This window comes from Peromyscus leucopus, chromosome 8b, assembly GCF_004664715.2.
Source record: "Peromyscus leucopus breed LL Stock chromosome 8b, UCI_PerLeu_2.1, whole genome shotgun sequence".
NCBI classification, from domain to species: Eukaryota; Metazoa; Chordata; class Mammalia; order Rodentia; family Cricetidae; genus Peromyscus; species Peromyscus leucopus.
The window spans coordinates 102,563,598-102,582,620 of NC_051086.1; the positions used below are offsets into that span (position 1 = coordinate 102,563,598).

Below are 19,023 nucleotides of genomic sequence, written 5' to 3' on the forward strand. Positions count from 1 at the left end.
GGCATTTTCTTCACTGAGGTTTCCTCCTTTTGAATGACTTCGACTTGTTTCAAGTGGACATGAAACTGTCCAGCACATCAACCCATGGTTTCTATTGCCTCTCATCACCCTGTCTGTGCTGTTCCAGTTAAGTCAGGACCTTGTGCTTGGAGACAGCTGATGTGAAGAAAAACATGTGGGGTGAGGAAGTCCGTGCAAGACAGATTCTGGCATTTTAAAGGTGTAGTATAAACAGGGAAGTCGAAAATATAATGGGAACTTTCATCTCGTGCGTGCGTGCGTGTGTGTGTGTGTGTGTGTGCGCGCGCGCGCACGCGCGCACGCATGTGAACATGCACGTGCTCATGCACCATGCATCTTATTCAGAGGACAGCCTGCAGGCGTCAGTTCTCTCCTACCTACTATGTGGATCCTGGGGATCAAACTCAGGTGACCAGGCTCAGGAGCCGTCGCTTTTTCCACTGAGTCATTTCATCAGCCCTTTATTATTAGTTTTTGAGCCAGTGTCTCACTTTGCAGCCCAAGTTAGCATCAAACCCACAGCAATCCCCCTGCCTCCACCTCCTGTGTGCTAGTCCTAGAGTGGGTGGCACTTTTTGGTTTTCTTTGAGATACGGTGTCACTCTGTGGCCTAAGCGGGGCCTGAACTTACAGCGGTCCTGCCGAGTCCGCTTTCTACATGCTTGGCTCACCGATGTGTGTCCCTGCACCTGACCGATCAGCCACGGTCAGTCCTCTGCTGGGTCGAGTGTGTGTGTGAGTGTGTGGTATTTCTAACCCGGCTCTCCCTTTCGGCTTTGGCCTTTTTTATCACCAAAGGGAAATCACAAGCAGAGGTGCCCCAGGCTCCTGCAGCCTCCCCAGAATCTGCTCACACTCTAAGCCTTCGCTTCAGTGGCATCTAAGGCGGCATCTATGCCTGGCGCTGTCAGTGCTTGGGGTACTTGGGCCAATTTGTGAGGAACCTGTCAGCGCGTCTCCTCACAGCAGAGGCAGCACTGGACACTCCTGCCGTGCTTCCCCCTGCAGTCTGGCACATCTGTGTACTCACTGCTGTCTCTGCACATCTGTGTACTCACTGCTGTCTCTGCACATCTGTGTACTCACTGCTGTCTCTGCACATCTGTGTACTCACTGCATGTCTCTGCCACTCTGCTGTCCTCTTTCACTGCTGTCTCTGCACATCTGTGTACTCACTGCTGTCTCTGCACATCTGTGTACTCACTGCTGTCTCTGCACATCTGTGTACTCACTGCTGTCTCTGCACATCTGTGTCTCATGCTCTGCTGTCTCTGCACATCTGTGTTACTCACTGCTGTCTGTGCACATCTGTGTACTCACTGCTGTCTCTGCACATCTGTGTACTCACTGCTGTCTCTGCACATCTGTGTACTCACTGCTGTCTCTGCACATCTGTGTACTCACTGCTGTCTCTGCACATCTGTGTACTCACTGCTGTCTCTGCACATCTGTGTACTCACTGCTGTCTCTGCACATCTGTGTACTCACTGCTGTCTCTGCACATCTGTGTACTCACTGCTGTCTCTGCACATCTGTGTACTCACTGCTGTCTCTGCACATCTGTGTACTCACTGCTGTCTGTGCACATCTGTGTACTCACTGCTGTCTCTGCACATCTGTGTACTCACTGCTGTCTCTGCACATCTGTGTACTCACTGCTGTCTCTGCACATCTGTGTACTCACTGCTGTCTCTGCACATCTGTGTACTCATCTGTCTGTGCACTTGTCTCTGCACATCTGTGTACTCACTGCTGTCTGCACATCTGTGTACTCACTGCTGTCTCTGCACATCTGTGTACTCACTGCTGTCTCTGCACATCTGTGTACTCACTGCTGTCTCTGCACATCTGTGTACTCACTGCTGTCTCTGCACATCTGTGTACTCACTGCTGTCTCTGCACATCTGTGTACTCACTGCTGTCTCTGCACATCTGTGTACTCACTGCTGTCTCTGCACTCTGTGTACTCACTGCTGTCTCTGCACATCTGTGTACTCACTGCTGTCTCTGCACATCTGTGTACTCACTGCTGTCTCTGCACATCTGTGTACTCACTGCAGTCTGGCACATCTGTGTACTCACTGCTGTCTCTGCACATCTGTGTTCTCACTGCTGTCTCTGCACATCTGTGTACTCACTGCTGTCTCTGCACATCTTGTTTGTTCTTCACTTGTTCTCATGTTTTCTTGCATTTTCTGTGTACTCACTGCTGTCTCTGAACATCTGTGTACTCACTGCTGTCTCTGACATCTGTGTACTCACTGCTGTCTCTGCACATCTGTGTACTCACTGCTGTCTCTGCACATCTGTGTACTCACTGCTGTCTCTGCACATCTGTGTACTCACTGCTGTCTCTGCACATCTGTGTACTCACTGCCTGCATTGTTCCTGCTGTGCACATCTGTGTACTCACTGCTGTCTCTGCACATCTGTGTTCTCACTGCTGTCCCTGCACATCTGTGTACTCACTGCTGTCTCTGCACATCTGTGTACTCACTGCTGTCTCTGCACATCTGTGTTCTCACTGCTGTCTCTGCACATCTGTGTACTCACTGCTATCTCTGCACATCTGTGTACTCACTGCTGTCTCTGCACATCTGTGTACTCAGTGCTGTCTCTGCACATCTGTGTACTCACTGCTGTCTGTGCACATCTGTGTACTCACTGCTGTCTGTGCACATCTGTGTTCTCACTGCTGTCTCTGCACATCTGTGTACTCACTGCTGTCTCTGCACATCTGTGTACTCACTGCTGTCTGTACACATCTGTGTACTCACTGCTGTCTCTGCACATCTGTGTACTCACTGCTGTCTCTGCACATCTGTGTACTCACTGCTGTCTGTGCACATCTGTGTACTCACTGCTGTCTCTGCACATCTGTGTACTCACTGCTGTCTCTGGAAGCTTCCCTGGTTCTCAGGTTTTAGGCTGTCGGAATTACGTGGTCCCTTCCTGAGGCACGGGCTAGCAGGTAGTGTATTGTGACATTCCTTTACCCATAACTGTACAAGCCAATTCCTTGTAATAATCTCCATATAGACCACCGTCTCTCCTTGGCTCCACTTCCCTGGAGAGCTTTGACCAACACCCGAGCCATTATCCCAGGACAGTGGTGGCCTTTAGAAGCTGGAGAGGCCCAGCGAACAGATCCTAACCTGCAGCACTCCCACAGCCTCAGCTGGCACCTTGCCCTCTATAGTGGAAAGGTTATATACTTCTGACCTGGAGAACTGCAAGATGATAGGTCTGTGTTGTCCTGGGCTGCTTGGAGTGTGACACTAAGTCAGAGCAGCAGCAGAGAGCCTGCTGGTGCCTGGCCCAGCCCTGGAGTGTGGTGCTCGGCCACAGGAGCAATGGAGAGCCTGCCAGCGCCCGATCTGGATCACAGTCCATGGCTGGGGGACTGCGGTACCTGGCCTTGCTTAACACCTGAGAAATGCAACTTAGAGGTTTAGCTCATGGCTTCCAAAATTTCATTCTGAGGTTGGTGTGATTGTTTTGGGGCCTGTGGATGAGGCAGACGTCTTGGGGATGGAAATGTGAAGCAGAGACCACCTCATGGCGATCAGAAAGCCAACACGAAGGAAGGAGCTGAGGCCCCAGTACTGTGTCCTGTGTCCCCAGTGTCCCGGCTCCCTTTCACAAGGCCATACCACCCAGCAGCACCACAGACGGGACTGAGCCTCCAGTACACAGCAGACGCTAACATTGCCTTTGTCTAGGGGTAGAATTCAGGAGTAGGGCAGGCACATGAGCTGCCTGCTGTGCCCCATGCCCACCATTCACTGACAGTTTCTCTCTCTGCTGCCAGAGTGGACTATCCTCAAGGCTCACCAGTGCCTGGGACATTCTAAGTGAAGCCTGTGTGAGGTCCCCGGATCAGAGGGACAAGGAGAGTCAAGGGATTCTTTTTGGTTTTTCGAGACAGGGTTTCTCTGTGTAACTTTGTGCCTTTCCTGGAACTCACTTGGTAGCCAGGCTGGCCTCGAACTCACAGAGATCCGCCTGCCCTGCCCCGAGTGCTGGAAAAGGGTGAGCACCACGCTGCCTAAGTCAAGGGATTCTTGAACCACAAAGCTGAGGGTGATGGCTTCTCTCCAGGGATCTCATGCAGCTTCCCCATCACCAACTGGGAGACTTGTCATTCCCACCTGGGTTTCAGGAGGTGCCCCTCCCTGACTTCACCAAGTGGTGGATTTCCCAGCCCCTCAGCCCCTCCCTGACTTTAACGGAGGAGTGGAAGTGATGTGGGATGATGTTAGTATTATCCAAAAGCTTGGGAATTTCCAAAACCTTTACAAAGAATTGTGCAAGGTTAGCCAGAGCCCAGTAAAGTCGGGGCTTACGTCGCCGCCGACACTTTGAGTCATCGCCATCTCCGTAGCCTCCGGCACGTGACTAAGGAAGAGCGACTTGAGGCACATTTGAATGTGCGAATGCCCAGATGTGGCACATACATAAGACAACAGCTGCTTACCTCATTGTACCAGCCGACAATGAGCTCCAGGTTGCCCACAAACTTCCGGAAGGTTTCGTTCTCTGAGAAGAGCTTCTCCGCACTCCCTGGAATCTCTTTTTGTTGCTGGAAGTTCAGATATTTGACCTCTCTCAGGACTGCCACCAACTAAAGGGCCAGGGAAGAACAGGGAACCTGTCAGAAGGTGACCTCACCCGTGGGCCGGCTGCCGCTGGCTTTTCACAACCAGGGAACTCCACGGTGGGTGGGAAGTGGCGCTGGCTGGCAGGCTCTGGATGTCCTCGCCCTACTGAATGGAATTGAGCCAGGGCAAGCTTGGCATCATCATCATGGGTGGCTAATGTCATCATTTTCTTATCCTTCCCCCTGCCCCAGAGTTAGGAGGTTTCCCTTGGGGCTTCCCCTGGGTCCTCTCTCTCTTCCTCTTTCTCCCTTTCCTCACACCTGCTCTGACCACGAGACTGACATGGCAGCCAATACTGTTGTCCCCAAGCTATTCTCATCAAGACCTTAGTGAGCTCCTGCAAGCCTTGGCTCAGGTCTAACTGCACCTGCCCCCTTCCCCCAGCCCCATAGTGTCGCCCTCTCCATGTCCCTCCTAGTTCGTTTCCCCGGGGCACTTGAGGTGGTCTTCTTCATCTCTTTGCTTGCACTAACTGGTTATCATCTTTGCTCACTCCCTCCCCACTTCCTTGAATAGGGAAGCACCAGGAGGGCAGGATGGAGGCTATGGCCTGGCTTCACCAGGGTGTACCAAGCACAAACATGGCAGTGCCCAGACAGTGTGTTCTGAAGGGAAGAATGGATTTTAAGAAAAGGAAAAGCTTTTCGAAGCCCTCATCTGGTTCTCTCCATGCCTTCCTGGTGTCACTGTCCATGTCCAGACAGGACAGGTCATGCAAGGCAGGGCCCGCAAGGACCCGGCCTCACTTCGCTTCCATCCCACATGCACACCTGAACCGTCTGGGTCCAGCCTTGAATGCACCATCCTGGCTAGCTGGCCCATCTCTCTGCGTCATGCAGACTTTTAATTTTCAAATTCATGTTTTCTCTTGGGATCTTGAGAAAGGCAGACAAGCTTTCCAAAGGGCGGCATAGGCCCCCAATCACAGCTACTCAGAAATCCGAGGCAGGGGGATTCATGACAGAATGAATCAAAGCCAGACGGAGCAACTCAGTGAAACCCTGTCTCAAAGTAAAGTAAAAGCGGTGCGGGGTGTAGCTCAGTGAACACGTGCCTAGGAGGTGTGAGGTCCTGTGTTTGGTTAAATCAAATGAATACAAAGAAAGAAGACTATCTTAAACTATACCCCCCTCTCTCAGTTAAGGATCATGGATGCCTAGACTCTAGCACTGAGCTGTACTACAGTCTTGAAGACATTTAAAGCATTGCTACCATTTCATCCAGATCTTAAATACTTAAAAACACTCAACAAAGCTGTGGGTGCCTGTGGCACACAAGCAACCACCTCCATGAATGCTCACTGTGGGTGGTGGAGCCAGCCTGTGGCATGGTGAGCCCAGGCTTTCCCCTCCCTCTCCCAGCTGTGTCTTCCCCAGCCCCCACTTCCCCACCCTGCCAGGGCACCCACCGCCTTGCTGAAGTTGACTTGGATGAGGCCGGAGAAGGGGTCACGCTGGATGAGTGGCTGGCCCAAATTGAAGTGGCAGTCCTGGTCCACACCTTCCACCCATTGCTTGTAGATCTTCTCCCGGCAGCTTCTCAGTAACTCCATCATCTCATCATATTTCTCATAGACTAGCTTGGCCTCCACACTGGACATGACCCTGGGTCAGAGTTGGACAGAGCAGTGAGGTGCCAGGCTTCACCCTGACATCACATTCTGGGGCTTTTTAACACCCCCATCAGCTGCTGCCAGACCTCAGGGTGCTGAAGCAGGCTGCCAGCTACCTACCTTCCTTCCAGGATGATAGAGTGAATGATAGTGTGAATGATGGCTGAGCCACACATGAAAGAACAGATGTCATGTTCTTAGTCTTCTAGTAGCCCCATGAGCTGAAGCAAACACCCTAGGAGGCCGACAGTAGCCCACATTGCAGTAGCCCCAACTGGCCACAGCTCTGTTAGGAGTTCACGGCTTCCTTTCCAACTTGGGACTGACTAGAGCAGAGTGCCACAGAGTGCCACAGAGTGCCACAGAGTGCCACAGAGTGTGCCTGCTTCCCCGGCAGCAGCCTCCGTCTGTGCCCGCCTGCAGCACCCCGAGTTTGCTGCAGAGCACCCCTCCTCCACAGTTTGCCTCAGAACCCCCCCCCAAATTCAAGAAAAGGGGTCTAGTGATGCCTTCGCTCTAGCAAGCATGGTGAAGAGCCTGTTTAGTCCCAGCCGGGTGGAAGATGCAAGGATCAAGGTGGGCTGGCTCCCTCCCTGCAGCCAGGATGCACAGGTACCGGGCCCTTCCCAGCATGGCCTGGGACTCACGGGTGATCAATGTGCTTCAGGTGCTTCATGGACACCTCAAGTCTCTCCTGAAGCTCCAGGCTCCACTTGAGCTGCCCAGCCACAGGAGGCATATTTTTGTGGATGGGTGGTATCTGGCCTTCTTCGGAGGCCGCCATCTGGGCATCGTACATGAGCTTGGCATTGTCCAGCTCAGTGTTGAACAGCTCCAGCAAGACTGAGTACCTGGGCACCACCTCAACAAGGATCAGGGGCCGCTCCAGGAGGCCCCCGCACATGTACAGGAGCTGCGGAGACACAGGGGGAGGTGTGCTGTTGCCAGAGTCCGGGCTTCCAGCACCGGCCCTGGTATTGGCTCCAACTTGGGGTTATTGGGGCCATTGACAAAACAGGCATGGCCGAACTTCAGGACTGAGGAGACACAGGCTTTGTTGAAACAGAAACTCCACCGGAGTCCTCTGTGTGGTAGCCGTTGAGTGGAGCCTGTATGATCCCATTCTGCCTTATGTGGTGGCACCAACATGGAAACCAGCAGAGACAGCTAAGTCCGGAGCTCAGGAGAATTGACTCCAGGCCGAGGAGTCACATACACACAAAGAAGTGAGGGAACTGGGAAGCGGTGGTGCACGCCTTCAATCCCAGCACTGGGGAGGCAGAAGCAAGAGGATCTCTGTGAGTTCAAGGCCAGCCTAGTCTACAAAGCAAGTTCCAGGACAGCCAGGACTCTGCCACACAGAGAAACCCTGTCTCAAAAAAACCAAAAACCAAAAAACAATACGAAAAGAAAGAAGAAATTAGGGGCTGTTCACAGAGAGGGGACAGCATAGGGTCCCCTAATGTCTGAACTCACCAGTGTCTGAAGTTTCTAGGAAGCACCTAGAGGTCCCGTGGACTCCCCTAACATTCCCTTAGCAGGCGCTCAGAGGCCCACATGGGTCTTAGACTGACTTCAGGTTTTGGTTTGGAAAATATGACCATCACTAAAAATGACCTTTTAAGACCACAGCATGACCTGAGGAAGGGAAGGGACTCTTGAGTCCCCTGACAGTAGACTGGAGTGATGTGGGTCTGTAGAGGAAGCAGGAGCTGACGTTGTAGCAGACTCTCCTCGGAGGTGACCCAGAGGTGTCTCTCCTGTAAGAGGCTGACCTGTGACAGCTGGAAAACGGCTCTAAGACCCTCCTCACAGCTCTCTTCCCGTCCTCTGCCCTCCTTTCCACACAGACTTTTTGGTCTCTGGTTTTAGGGACAAAAAGTCCTTTCACTTTCTTCTAGGAGGAGGTCACATGGACAATGCTCTAGAACTCCCCGGGCCATGTATGACACGCTGATGACAGGGAGACCTAGCATCTGGAGCCTCAGATCAGGGACAGCTGGAGGTGACTCCCAAAGGTCCCCCCCCCCCCCCACCACCCCCGACCATTTTTCTAACTTAGCATCACTGTAGAGTGAGAATTTGGAAAATGACTGAATACAGAAGCAAACCTAAATTCTCATGAGTGAGGAAGCCCTGGCATAGGACAATTTTATCATTCTGGGATGAGTATGGCTCCACCCATCAATGGGCCACCTGCCTGTCACAGAAAAAGAACCTGTGACATGTGGGCATTACTCATGAGGGTGGGTGGCTCAGCTCATGCCTGGCTGAGAGACTTCATCCAACATGTTCCTCTTCTTTGAGACCTCAGAGACTGGGATGTGTATGGTGTCTCTTCACGTCTTGGTCAAGGGACCAGATACCCAACTTCTCTGGTGCAGGAGGCCGTGGGAGTATACAGTAAGTGACAACCAGTATTTAACAGGTTGACCCACCAGACCCACCTGATAGGGAGCCCCACCTGGCAAAGCCGTGGAGCTACTGGAAATGACCAGTTGCTCCTGTCTCTAATTTCTTTCATGTGCCACTTCATTTCTTCCCTAATATCAGCTGGTGTGTGTTTATTTCATAAAAATATTCTATCTTTGGGTACACATATATAGCTGTGGATGGTCAGGGAGGTGATTTCTGTTTAAGCTGTATAATTCTGATGAATAAAAATAATACTAGAATATTTTTCATAACTGATGCAGGAAAGCAACAGTATTCTCAGCCACAAAGACAGCTAATTTTAGACTTCAGAACATATTCAAAGTAAACTGGTTGCCCCTGGAGACGAATACACGAGGGTGAATTCCCAGGCGTTTATCACTGATTCAGGGTCAGGCTTGAAGCAACTTTGGTAGACATAACTCTCTGCAGTAATTGACTTTTTTGCACGTAGTCCCAGCCTCAGTTTATGTTACAGGCTCAAGGTTCAGCCAAGTGCTTGCTTTCCGTCTGGGAACCCTCACCACCTTAGAGCTATGTGCACGGCCAAGCGCTACTCACTGGCCAGTCAGCACGACCTCCCTAGCCGAGAAAAACTGTGTGACTTATCATGTGTTAGGAGAATGGGTTGGGCCCTGAAAATGTAACATATAACTGTCCAGCGTTGGTTATGAGAGGGGCGACAGCGTAGAGAGAGGCGGCTGTGTAGAGCTCTGTAAGAGCTGTGCAGAGTGTGAGTGTGTGTGCTGGGTGTGTACAGAGGGAGCTGAGGAGAGAGGATGAGCAGCTAGATAGGAGAGATTTTCAGGAAGAGATTCTGAGATGTAAGTCTGTGTAAAGAGCTGGGCAGAGGTGAACGTGTGTGTGTGTGTGTGTGTGTGTGTGTGTGTGTGTGTGTATAACAACTGCCCCCCATCCCACCCCCAGCAACAACAGATGAGGTTCCCTTTTTGATTTAACAAGTGTCACTGCATAAATTCTTTAACCACATTTGTGGAGACACGGCATTAATTTGCATTCATTGCTACTTCTCCTGAAGGCCCAAGCCAAGCAATCCTAGACTTCAGTCACCTCTGCATTCGCGGAAAACTTGAGCAGCGTGGGGCAGGGTGCACCTGGCTCTACCAGGGAGAGGTCTTGGTGTACCAGTTCGAGAAACTTCCTCAGTCTCCAGCTGAGGCCCAGAACCCCAGCCCTGACAATAGAGGGGTGGCCATTGCCCTGGGATGCCCAGCTACTCTGACTACCTTTGGGGCCTGCGGGGGTTGGGGGGGAGGTATTCCCTACTGACCTGCACTGAAATACAGGCTCCTTGGCCCAGATCGGTATTCCCATGTATCTCATGTGCCTCTGTGGTGCTTTCCCGGGGGTTGGCCCTGCAGTGATGGACAATGTCACTTACCTTCGCAGACGACTCAATGGAGCTGCAGTCATCAAAGGCTTGGCAGAAGATGGTAGCCAGCCTCCTGTCCAGGTCTTGGATTTTGGTTTCAAAGTCATTGTAATCATCGTCAAAACTCTAAAAGGAAATGAAGCGTGGCAATAGACAGGAAAGGCCGGGAGCGGCGTAAACCACCAATAGGCTGCGAGCCTCAAGGATGAGTTGAGTCAAGATGGGGCTGGCTGCACAGCTCAGCGGTGGAGCGCAGCCCTGGGTTGGACCACCAACACTGCCATCTCCCCATCCCTGACCCCAGGTCCCGTGCCTGCATCTGCTCCTTGGCATAGGGACCGCAGCTTCTGTACTTCCGGTGAGTGCCTGGGACTGCCCGTCACTCACTCCACCCCCGTCACTCCACTCCTTGGTCCAGTGACAGTCCCTGCCCACGGACTTACCGAGTCTCCGGGGTCCAAAGGGTCGTATTTGCACTCAGCAAAGACCTTCACCAGCTCAAAGACCTCATCGTAGATCTGGGTCACCAGGTTCCCCAGGATGTTCCCTCGCACACCCCCCAGCTCAATCTTCTCCAGCTTCAGAAATTCGATGGCCGTCTTGTAAAGATTCTAGCACAAGGGGGGAAGAGCAAGAACCCCTCTGTTCGGCCCATTCATCTCCAGGGTCAAAGCCAAGGGTCCTAGGACCTTATCTGAACCAGCAAGGAGAGCCCTCGAGGGGCACCCCCAGGGACGCCACTGCAGGGTGCACACGAGGCATGCAAGGGCATGCTGGGGCGCACACGAGGCATGCAAGGGGTGCGCTGGGGTGCACACGAGGGGCATGCTGGGGTGCACACGAGGCATGCAAGGGGCGTGCTGGGGTGCACATGAGGCATGCAAGTGGTGTGTGTGAGGTGTGCTCTTCAGTGCCTATGTGCTTCGCAGCTGTTTCTAGAACAAGGAGCAAAAGTGTATGTGTGGGGGGGGGACTCCCCCAGGAATCACCTCTACTTTAAGAGCATGTGGAACCAGGGGGGATGAAGCCTGGGATCCGGTCCAGGCCCCACGTTGGCCAAAGAACCTTTCCACATGCTCCAGCATCCACTTCCTCAGCTCTGGAAGGTGTAGGAAGTTACCGGGGTCTCTCAGGCTCTGGCAGAGCCTCAGGTTTTCTGTTCCCCGGAAAGCGTCCCACACTGAGAGGGACCGGATGCCTGGTGGACACTGGTACCCAGGTGCTCTTCCATGAGGATTCCCACTGCCCAGTCATGGTAACTCCTTCCCAGAAGACACTTCAGGGTCATGCCCCTCACATTCACGCCCTCAGCTGATTAGTCTCTGATATTGTCTCCACAACAAGGCCCCCAGCATTTCTCGAGGACAATGAGCAGCATACGCTACTTTTCTCCCTGCTCCTCCTTCCCCCACCCCCTTCTAGAGTCAGGGTCTCCTGCAGCTCAAGCTGGCCTCAAACTCACTGTATAGTTGATGACCATCAACTCCTGATCCCTCTGCTTCTGCTTCCCAAATGCTGGGGTTACAGGTGTGATCTGTCCCACTTAGTGGTGCTGGAGATGAAACTTGGGGCCCTAGCAGGGCAGTGATGGAGCACGCCTTTAATCCCAGCACTTGGGAGGCAGAGGCAGGCGGATCTCTGTGAGTTTGAGGGCAACTGGTCTACAGAGTGAGTTCCAGGACAGGCTCCAAAACTACACAGAGAAACCCTGTCTCGATAAACCAAAAAGAAAAAAAAGAAAAGGAATAAAAAAAAAGAAAGAAAGAAACTCGGGCCTGTGCGTGCTAAGCAAACATTGTCATCTGAGCCCGGCCCCCCCCCGCCCCCCCCAGCCTGTCCTCTTTTTCGTGGGTTGAGGACCATGCACAGGAAGTTGAAAGCCAAGCACCTCATGTAAAAGGTTTGAAGACAAAAAGCAAGGTGGGGTGGGGGGGGGTAGGAGTTAGGGGAGGGTGGGGGGGGGGGGGGGGTGGGTAGGGGGCTTGTAGGGGTGTGTGTAGGGGGTTGGGAGGGGTGGGGGAGGGTGGAGGCTCAGCTGCTGGAAGGGCTTGCTGTGCTCACAGGACTTGAGTTCAAACCCCTAGCACCTGCATAAAAATCCGGGCATGCGGTGGGGGTGGGGGCTAGAGAGGTGGCTCAGGGGTCAACAACACTTGATGCCCTTTACAGAGGACCTGGGTTTGGTTCCCAGGACCCACACAGCAGCTCACAGCTGTCCTTAACACTGGTTCCAGGGGATCTAATGACCTTTTCGGCTTCTGTGGGCACCAGGCATGTGCGCGCGCACAGACACACAGACACACACACACACACACACACAGGCAAACACTCATACACATGGAAACATCTGTGTGAAGTCTCATGTGTTTGAAAACCCAGCACTATGAGGGTAGAGACAGGAGGATTGCTAGGGCTCGCTGGCCGTCCCCCTTGTTCCAAGTTCAGAGAGATCCTGCCTCAAGCGAGTAAGGCAGAGCAGGGTAGACGTCTTCTGGTCTCTGCCCAGGCATAGGAGCACATGCACCTGCTCACCACACACAGTGCGTTAATTATACCGAGGCCCCTTGTCCTACCCGGCTGGAGCCTTCTCGTCCCTCCTCCCCAGAGGAGACCATCTTGACGAATTTTTGAAGTCTCCCTTGCCATGTATCACTCCTGTTCACACGTGCAGGGGTCCGAAGTCTCCCTTTGTGCTGATTTTGTGCATTAACTCTGCCTTTGGTGTTAGGGGTGGCTGACTCCATTTTCTTTTCAGTTAAACAATGTTAGACTTTGATCATGGCTTTAGCTAGAGGTCAACTGTTTTGACTGGTTCTTCCTCAATAATCTTATGAACTACAAATTGTAAATCGTTTCCATTGTTCTGAAAACTGACTGACCATGAGCTGTTTCGAGATATGTTAACCATCTGACCATAAACCCGTAACACGTACCTTTTCTATGATCACAAAAATAACTACAAAATTCTACTTTCAATCACATGCTTGCTTGGTTAAAGAGACTCCTCTGCCTTTGATCTGGGCCGTTTTCATTCTCCCGCTATGGCAGACGGAAAACATGGCCTGACCGTTAATAAACTTTTGCCCCGCAGTATCTATCTCAGTGTTAGCTCCTGGTCTTCGACACCACAGCACTTGGCTGCTGGCTTGGCTTGCTGACAACAGCCACTGTCTCGGCTGGTGAACCAGACTGGTACTGAGGGAGAAACAGCGCTGCCGGGCTTAGGCGTGGGGTGCCTCCTCAAGGACAGTTTCCACAAAGATACAGGAGCTTCCATTCGCTTAGAATGTTCTACCTGGGGATGATCCTGGAGCTGTTTGGTTTTTGTTTTCCAGGGCTAAGGTCCAGAGTTAGGAAGCCCCATGCATGCCGGCAGGTGCTCCGCTGCTGAGCCCAGCCCTGGAAGGCTGTTCTGAGGGACTTAGGGGCAGAGATGAATGGAAATCCAACTTTACCTCGATGGTCTGCACACGGTGGAAGAAGGAGTTCATGCGCGAGAAGGCGAGGGTGGAAGGGAATTCCCACGGTATAGGTGGCTTGTCCTTTTAGAAGGGAGAGGATGGGAGAGGTGAGGGAGAGAAGAGGCCATAGTTACTTCAGCTAGTCCCGCCCACCTGCCGGTTGGGGGTGGCACCGACATGGCCCCGTTGGCTGAGACCCAGGCTCTGAAGGTCGGCAGGTACCTTGAAGAAAAGCTTCATGTTGGCACAACAGAAGTCGTAGGCATTGAAGAGCTCCTTGAGGACTCCCACGGACAGGGAGATGCCACCCAGGACCTCCTCTATCTCACCCTGCAAGCCCTTCAGCACCTCCTCTGGGCTCAGGTAGGCTCTAGTCTAGACAGGAAAAGACAGGCATCCTAACTCATCCTTGATGAGTCCTCAGGAGGGGTCCTGGCACAGTGGGCCCTGGAAGAGGACCAGTCCCCCTGGGGCTCATCTTGTGTCAAGACTACAGTAAAAAGGGATTTTTGCCCACCAAAGATCAGGGATCCCCAGACATGGAAGAGACATGGTGTCTTCCTGGTCCTACGGACAGGCTGCAAGCATGATTTTAATATGCTCTGGTGGCCTGGGTTATGGTCCTTCAGCTGGCGCTAGTGACTGCTCAGACGGTACTCGTGAGGAGGACGGGAAAGGCAGGTGTGTGTTGAGGGTTATGGGAGGTGGCTCTGTGCAGGATTCTGACAAGTGGTGGGGTGCTGGGACTCCCGGGGCGAGGGTCCTCCTTCCTTCCTTGCTCCTGATAGGGTGCTGGCTAGTAAGGTACCCTGGGGAAATGCTCGAGAGCCTCCTCAGGCTTGGCTCCAGCTTGGGGCCTGAGGATGCCCAGACCTAAGAAGGATGGAGTGTGGGGGAAGACCAGGCCCGGGACAGTTGTCACCATTTCAATGATTTGGTTGCCAAACTCCCGAAGGATGACGATGACCCTGGATGGCGTGTTGTAGTGCTCTGAGGTGGCCCAGATGAAGCCGACTGTGCTCAGCACCTTGACGATGAAGCTGGGGAGCTGGGAGAGACAGCCCAGATCGCTGGAGGGGCTAGCCTTTGCTGCTGCGTCCCCACCTGCCTCTTCTCACAGAAGAGGATCCCAAGGGGGAATCTGCCAGACAGCCGCCCCGCTGAGGGCTCTACGACGCCTGTGCCTGCCTCTCCCACCCACCCAGTGGGCTCTCCCCTGTCCACATACCACTGTGAAGTCAGCCTGCTCCATTTCCTCCAACAGGATGCGCAGGGGCTTCAGATAGAGGACAATGTCATTGGCTTCCTTCAACCCTGAGCATAAGGGACAAGGAGGTCAGTGCTGAAGGGAGCCAGTGGAAAAGGCGCCTCTCTGGGGGTTTTAGCCTCTTCCCTCAGGGTCAAAGACAGACAGTCCACACAGCCCTCCCTTACAGGCCCAGCGGCTTCCTGGACAGTGTCTGGCTCACCTTGGGTGACGTTCATGTAGACGTTTTGTAGAGCTGGCCAGTAGCAGCTTTTAGCTTTTTCCAGGATCTCAACTATCTTGTTTACCTTGGGTCTGTTTAGCTGAGGACAAAAGAGCCACAGCCTCTCAGCCCAACCCTCAGGGGAAGTTGACTTGAGGCTGCCAGGGCTGAGGAATGTACCCGGAATGTGTCTTGGGGTCACTAGGAGGGCCACACCGAGCTGCCTGCTGCCCCCAAGTGAGACCTCACCTGCTCATGGATGCACTGCAGGTTCATGAGCCGGGTGTCCCAGAACTCAAATTCCACACGGGGCAGTGGGTGCAGGCCATCCAGCAGGGCCTGAGCCGAGTCCTTGCTCAGCACATCCCGGATTTGATGGGACCAATCGATGATAATGGTCTCGATGGAATGTAGGAGTGAGTTGTCCAGGGAGGAGGGGATCCTGTCAAGTGCCAAGTCAGGATGATGCTCTTGTGGCCACACACACACATGGACGGCCTCGAACCCTGTGCCGTCAGGGAGGAGACCCACCTGTCCCCCCACCAGCAGCCTGCAAACAACAAACTCCAAGCTGCAGTCACTGCCACAGCCACCACCATCACCACAGCCACCACCATCACCACAGCCACCACCGCCACTACCGCCACCATCACCACGAGCAGCATGTCTGGGCTCATGTCCCTAGCATGATCCAACCATCTGAGGGAGGCTGAAGATTTCCCCCATCCCCAGGGAACAATGCCCAGAGCAAAGAGGAATGGGAGCTTTCACCGAAGCCCAAGGGGCCGGAGACCCCAGAATAAACCCCACACAACATGGCCTATATTGGGGGGGGCTAATAGACAGTCCCTGAAGGACCAATCAGGATGAAGCCTAGGGGCTGTCATTCAACAGGTGTGTGTGGACAAGTTCACACAGGTAACTTTTTCTTTTTTAATGGTTTCACACACAAGGGCAGTTTAAATGGCCAGGATGCCTTAAGAGTCCCTTGACCCCTGGATGCCACAGCCTCTGTACCTTGACTCACACCTTCCTGTCAAACAGCTCCCCCCTCCCTCTACTGCCCTCAGCATGGCATCTCAAAGCCAGTGTGATTACCTTTTGAGCCATACGGTGACTACAGTCACGTGCAAATGGAGAGGAGAAGGGATGCAGGTGAGTCCCCTCCTGGGTCTAGACACTCCTGGATGACTGGAGCTGGGGTTCCCAGGGGCTCTAGTACCTACTCCCCTGTCTTGTGCCCGCTACTGAAGGCTTGGTACCCTCCCCGACTTGAGCATCTCATGAATGTCAAGGCATAGAACCAATCTGCACTTACGTCTGCAGTTTGAGGTCATGGCTCAGATTCCCCCCACCCCCATCCCCCACCCCGGCCTACCTCTCCATGGAGTCCAGCGTGCCGTCCAGGCTACCCAGGTGCTCTGGGATAGGCAACAGAGTTTTTCCCCTGATCTTGCCTCCCATCACAAACATCTCATTCTTCAGCCTGTGGACTTGTTTGACAATATCTTCTGAGACCACCCGGGGCCAGCCATCCATGTTCTCACTCTGGTTTAGCAGAGAATAGAGGACCTGAAAGGAGACATGACGAGGACTGCCTGGCTCTGTCTTCTGGGGGATTTGGAAGACCTCTGTGCCCATAACCACAAGAAAGCTAAACCTTTCTGGAGACGAGGCGGCTGGAGTTCTAGGAACAGTGACGGTCCAGCTGCCTGTCTGAGTGTCTGAACCATCACTGAGAGGTGGTGCCCACCACACACCCTGAACCATAGGGCATATGACACACCCCTTGCAGGAAGTTTAGGATAAGGACTAAGGGAGGCTAGGTTATGTCCCTACGATCATATCTATAGTCCCAATGACCTGTACCTTTATATGTAGCTGCAGTTGGAAACAGTCGTGTGTGTGTGTGTGTGTGTGTGTGTGTGTGTGTGTGTGTGTGACACACACGAACCCATGCAGTGGTGTGTGACCATGTAGAGGTCACACAGGTCAGTGTGTCTACCAAATTTTTTTTTTAAAGATTTATTTATTATGTATACAGTGTTCTACCTGCATGTATGCCTGCACACCAGAAGAGGGCACCATATCTCATTATAGATGGTTGTGAGCCACCATGTGGTTGCTGGGAATTGAACCTCTGCAAGAGCAGTCAGTGCTCTTAATCTCTGAGCCATCTCTCCAGCCTGTCCACCTTTTTTGAAGCAAGGGCTCTCACTGAACCTGGGACATGTATCACCTGGACTGGCTGGCCAGCATGTCAATGGATCCTCCTGTCTCCACCTCCTGGGCTGGGATTACAAGACACCATGGCCACACCCAGCTTTTTATGTGGTACTGAGATGGGGACACGTGCCCTTATGTGTGTGCAGGAGCCTCTCTGCACGGCCTCACATGACCTTTAAAGAGGCAACAGGTAAATTAGGCCAGTGGGTTGAGCCCTAACCTAGTAGGACTTGGGTTTTTATATGAAGAGATCAGGACACAAAAATCCGTCCCATGAGGGAACAGGGAGAGGTGACCATCTACAAGTCAAGGAGAGGTGTGGCAGAAGAGGGCCAGCTGGCCCCTGACCCTTCCAGCTTCAAGAGCATCTGGGACGACACATGGCAGCTGAGTTGACTGTGGTCTGCCAGGCTTCCCACTCTCAGCTTCTAGGCCCTGCTGAGTGGCCTCCTGGCTTCCCATTTCTCTTTGAATAAACACAGGCAGAGTCTCAGGTCCTTGTCTATGATGACCGGCAGGGCTAAGTACCCCAGCCTGCTGCTGTGGCCCACCAGAGGCTATCCCTACCCCACTGCACCTGCTGAGGGTGAGTATGAAGATGACAGAAGCAGAGAGGTAGAGGAAATACCACACCATTTGTTGTTCTTAGCTCAAAGTCTTGGAGCTTGGGAAATTATCCACTGGTTCTTGGATGACCCACACCTGTGGCTACAGCAAGATGGCACCGACTACTGCCACTGAGAGAGGGTGACGCTAAGGCTGGGACTCCTGCCTCCTCACTTGGAGCAGGTCTGTGCATTTCCAACCAGCTCTTAGGTGACGTCACTCACTGGGCACGTTCATTGTCGCAGCAGCAAGGCCGTGGGTCCCTCACTCAAAGGCCCTCCCAAGCTCAGCTGCTCCAGCCCCCCCACCCCCAGTCTAGACACACATACCTCTTCCACTACAGCAATCAGCTGCTCCACAGGTGTGGGGCTGATGTCCCCATAGAGGAGGTTGGTCTTGTAGTTGTCCTTGGTGATGGTCTCTGGCTTTTTCCTGATAAAGTAAGCTCCTTTGGACTTGAGGGACTCTGGGAAGCCCAGGCAGGGGATGATCAGGCCCGCAGGATTGAGTGTCAACACCAGCACAGGGATTTCTACTTTGTCAAAGAATTCTGTGAACAAGGCCACATTCTCCTCGGCTCCGATCAGTTTGCCCCACTTGTCTGCCTTGAACTTGAGAATCATAAAAGACACCGTCTCCAGATACTCGAGTCTGGGATCCGGCATGATTGTCGTAACCACCTTTCCTTACACCACAGACCTCTGTAAACAAACAGGTGCCCGCTGGTTTCTGGAGTCCCAGAACCCCACAAATCTCCATCTTAGCCAAGCTGGTGAAAGGGGTTCATTGGCCTTTGTTTTTATCTGTGGTCAGGCTGTTGACAAGGGAGGGGCACCTGTTCCTGCCCTGGTGTGGGGTCATCAGGTAAATGGTGTACACTTGTGTTATTGTGACCACAAAATTAAATAAACTGGAAGAGACAGAGAAGGACATGTGGGTAGGGAGGATGAGAAGAGGAAGTGACCACGTCAGCGTGGGGGTGGGGGATGGGCAAGGCAAAAGGGGAAAGGGATGAGGGCAGATTGAAAAGAAACTGAGGAAGGTTATCCAGGACTGACCCCTGACCTCCATATATGGATATTTGCACCTACGCACACACACACACACAAAACAAACAAACAAAAAAAAAAACAAAAAAAAA

General features: G+C 52.9%; 1 protein-coding gene across 1 annotated transcript in view; it reads right to left on the reverse strand.

Moving 5' to 3' along the window:
* Dnah17 (dynein axonemal heavy chain 17) overlaps positions 1 to 18,550 on the reverse strand; it is a 117,950-nt gene extending 99,400 nt beyond the window's left edge. Inside the window, 13 exon segments of the mRNA XM_028892549.2 lie at positions 4,499 to 4,645; positions 6,091 to 6,286; positions 6,942 to 7,207; positions 10,130 to 10,246; positions 10,564 to 10,731; positions 13,576 to 13,662; positions 13,804 to 13,956; positions 14,504 to 14,629; positions 14,810 to 14,895; positions 15,051 to 15,150; positions 15,300 to 15,492; positions 16,429 to 16,622; positions 18,212 to 18,550. Of these exon segments, the coding sequence (XP_028748382.1) occupies positions 4,499 to 4,645; positions 6,091 to 6,286; positions 6,942 to 7,207; positions 10,130 to 10,246; positions 10,564 to 10,731; positions 13,576 to 13,662; positions 13,804 to 13,956; positions 14,504 to 14,629; positions 14,810 to 14,895; positions 15,051 to 15,150; positions 15,300 to 15,492; positions 16,429 to 16,622; positions 18,212 to 18,547 (2,169 nt within the window). The 5' untranslated portion in view covers positions 18,548 to 18,550.
* Positions 18,551 to 19,023: the final 473 nt, after the last annotated feature.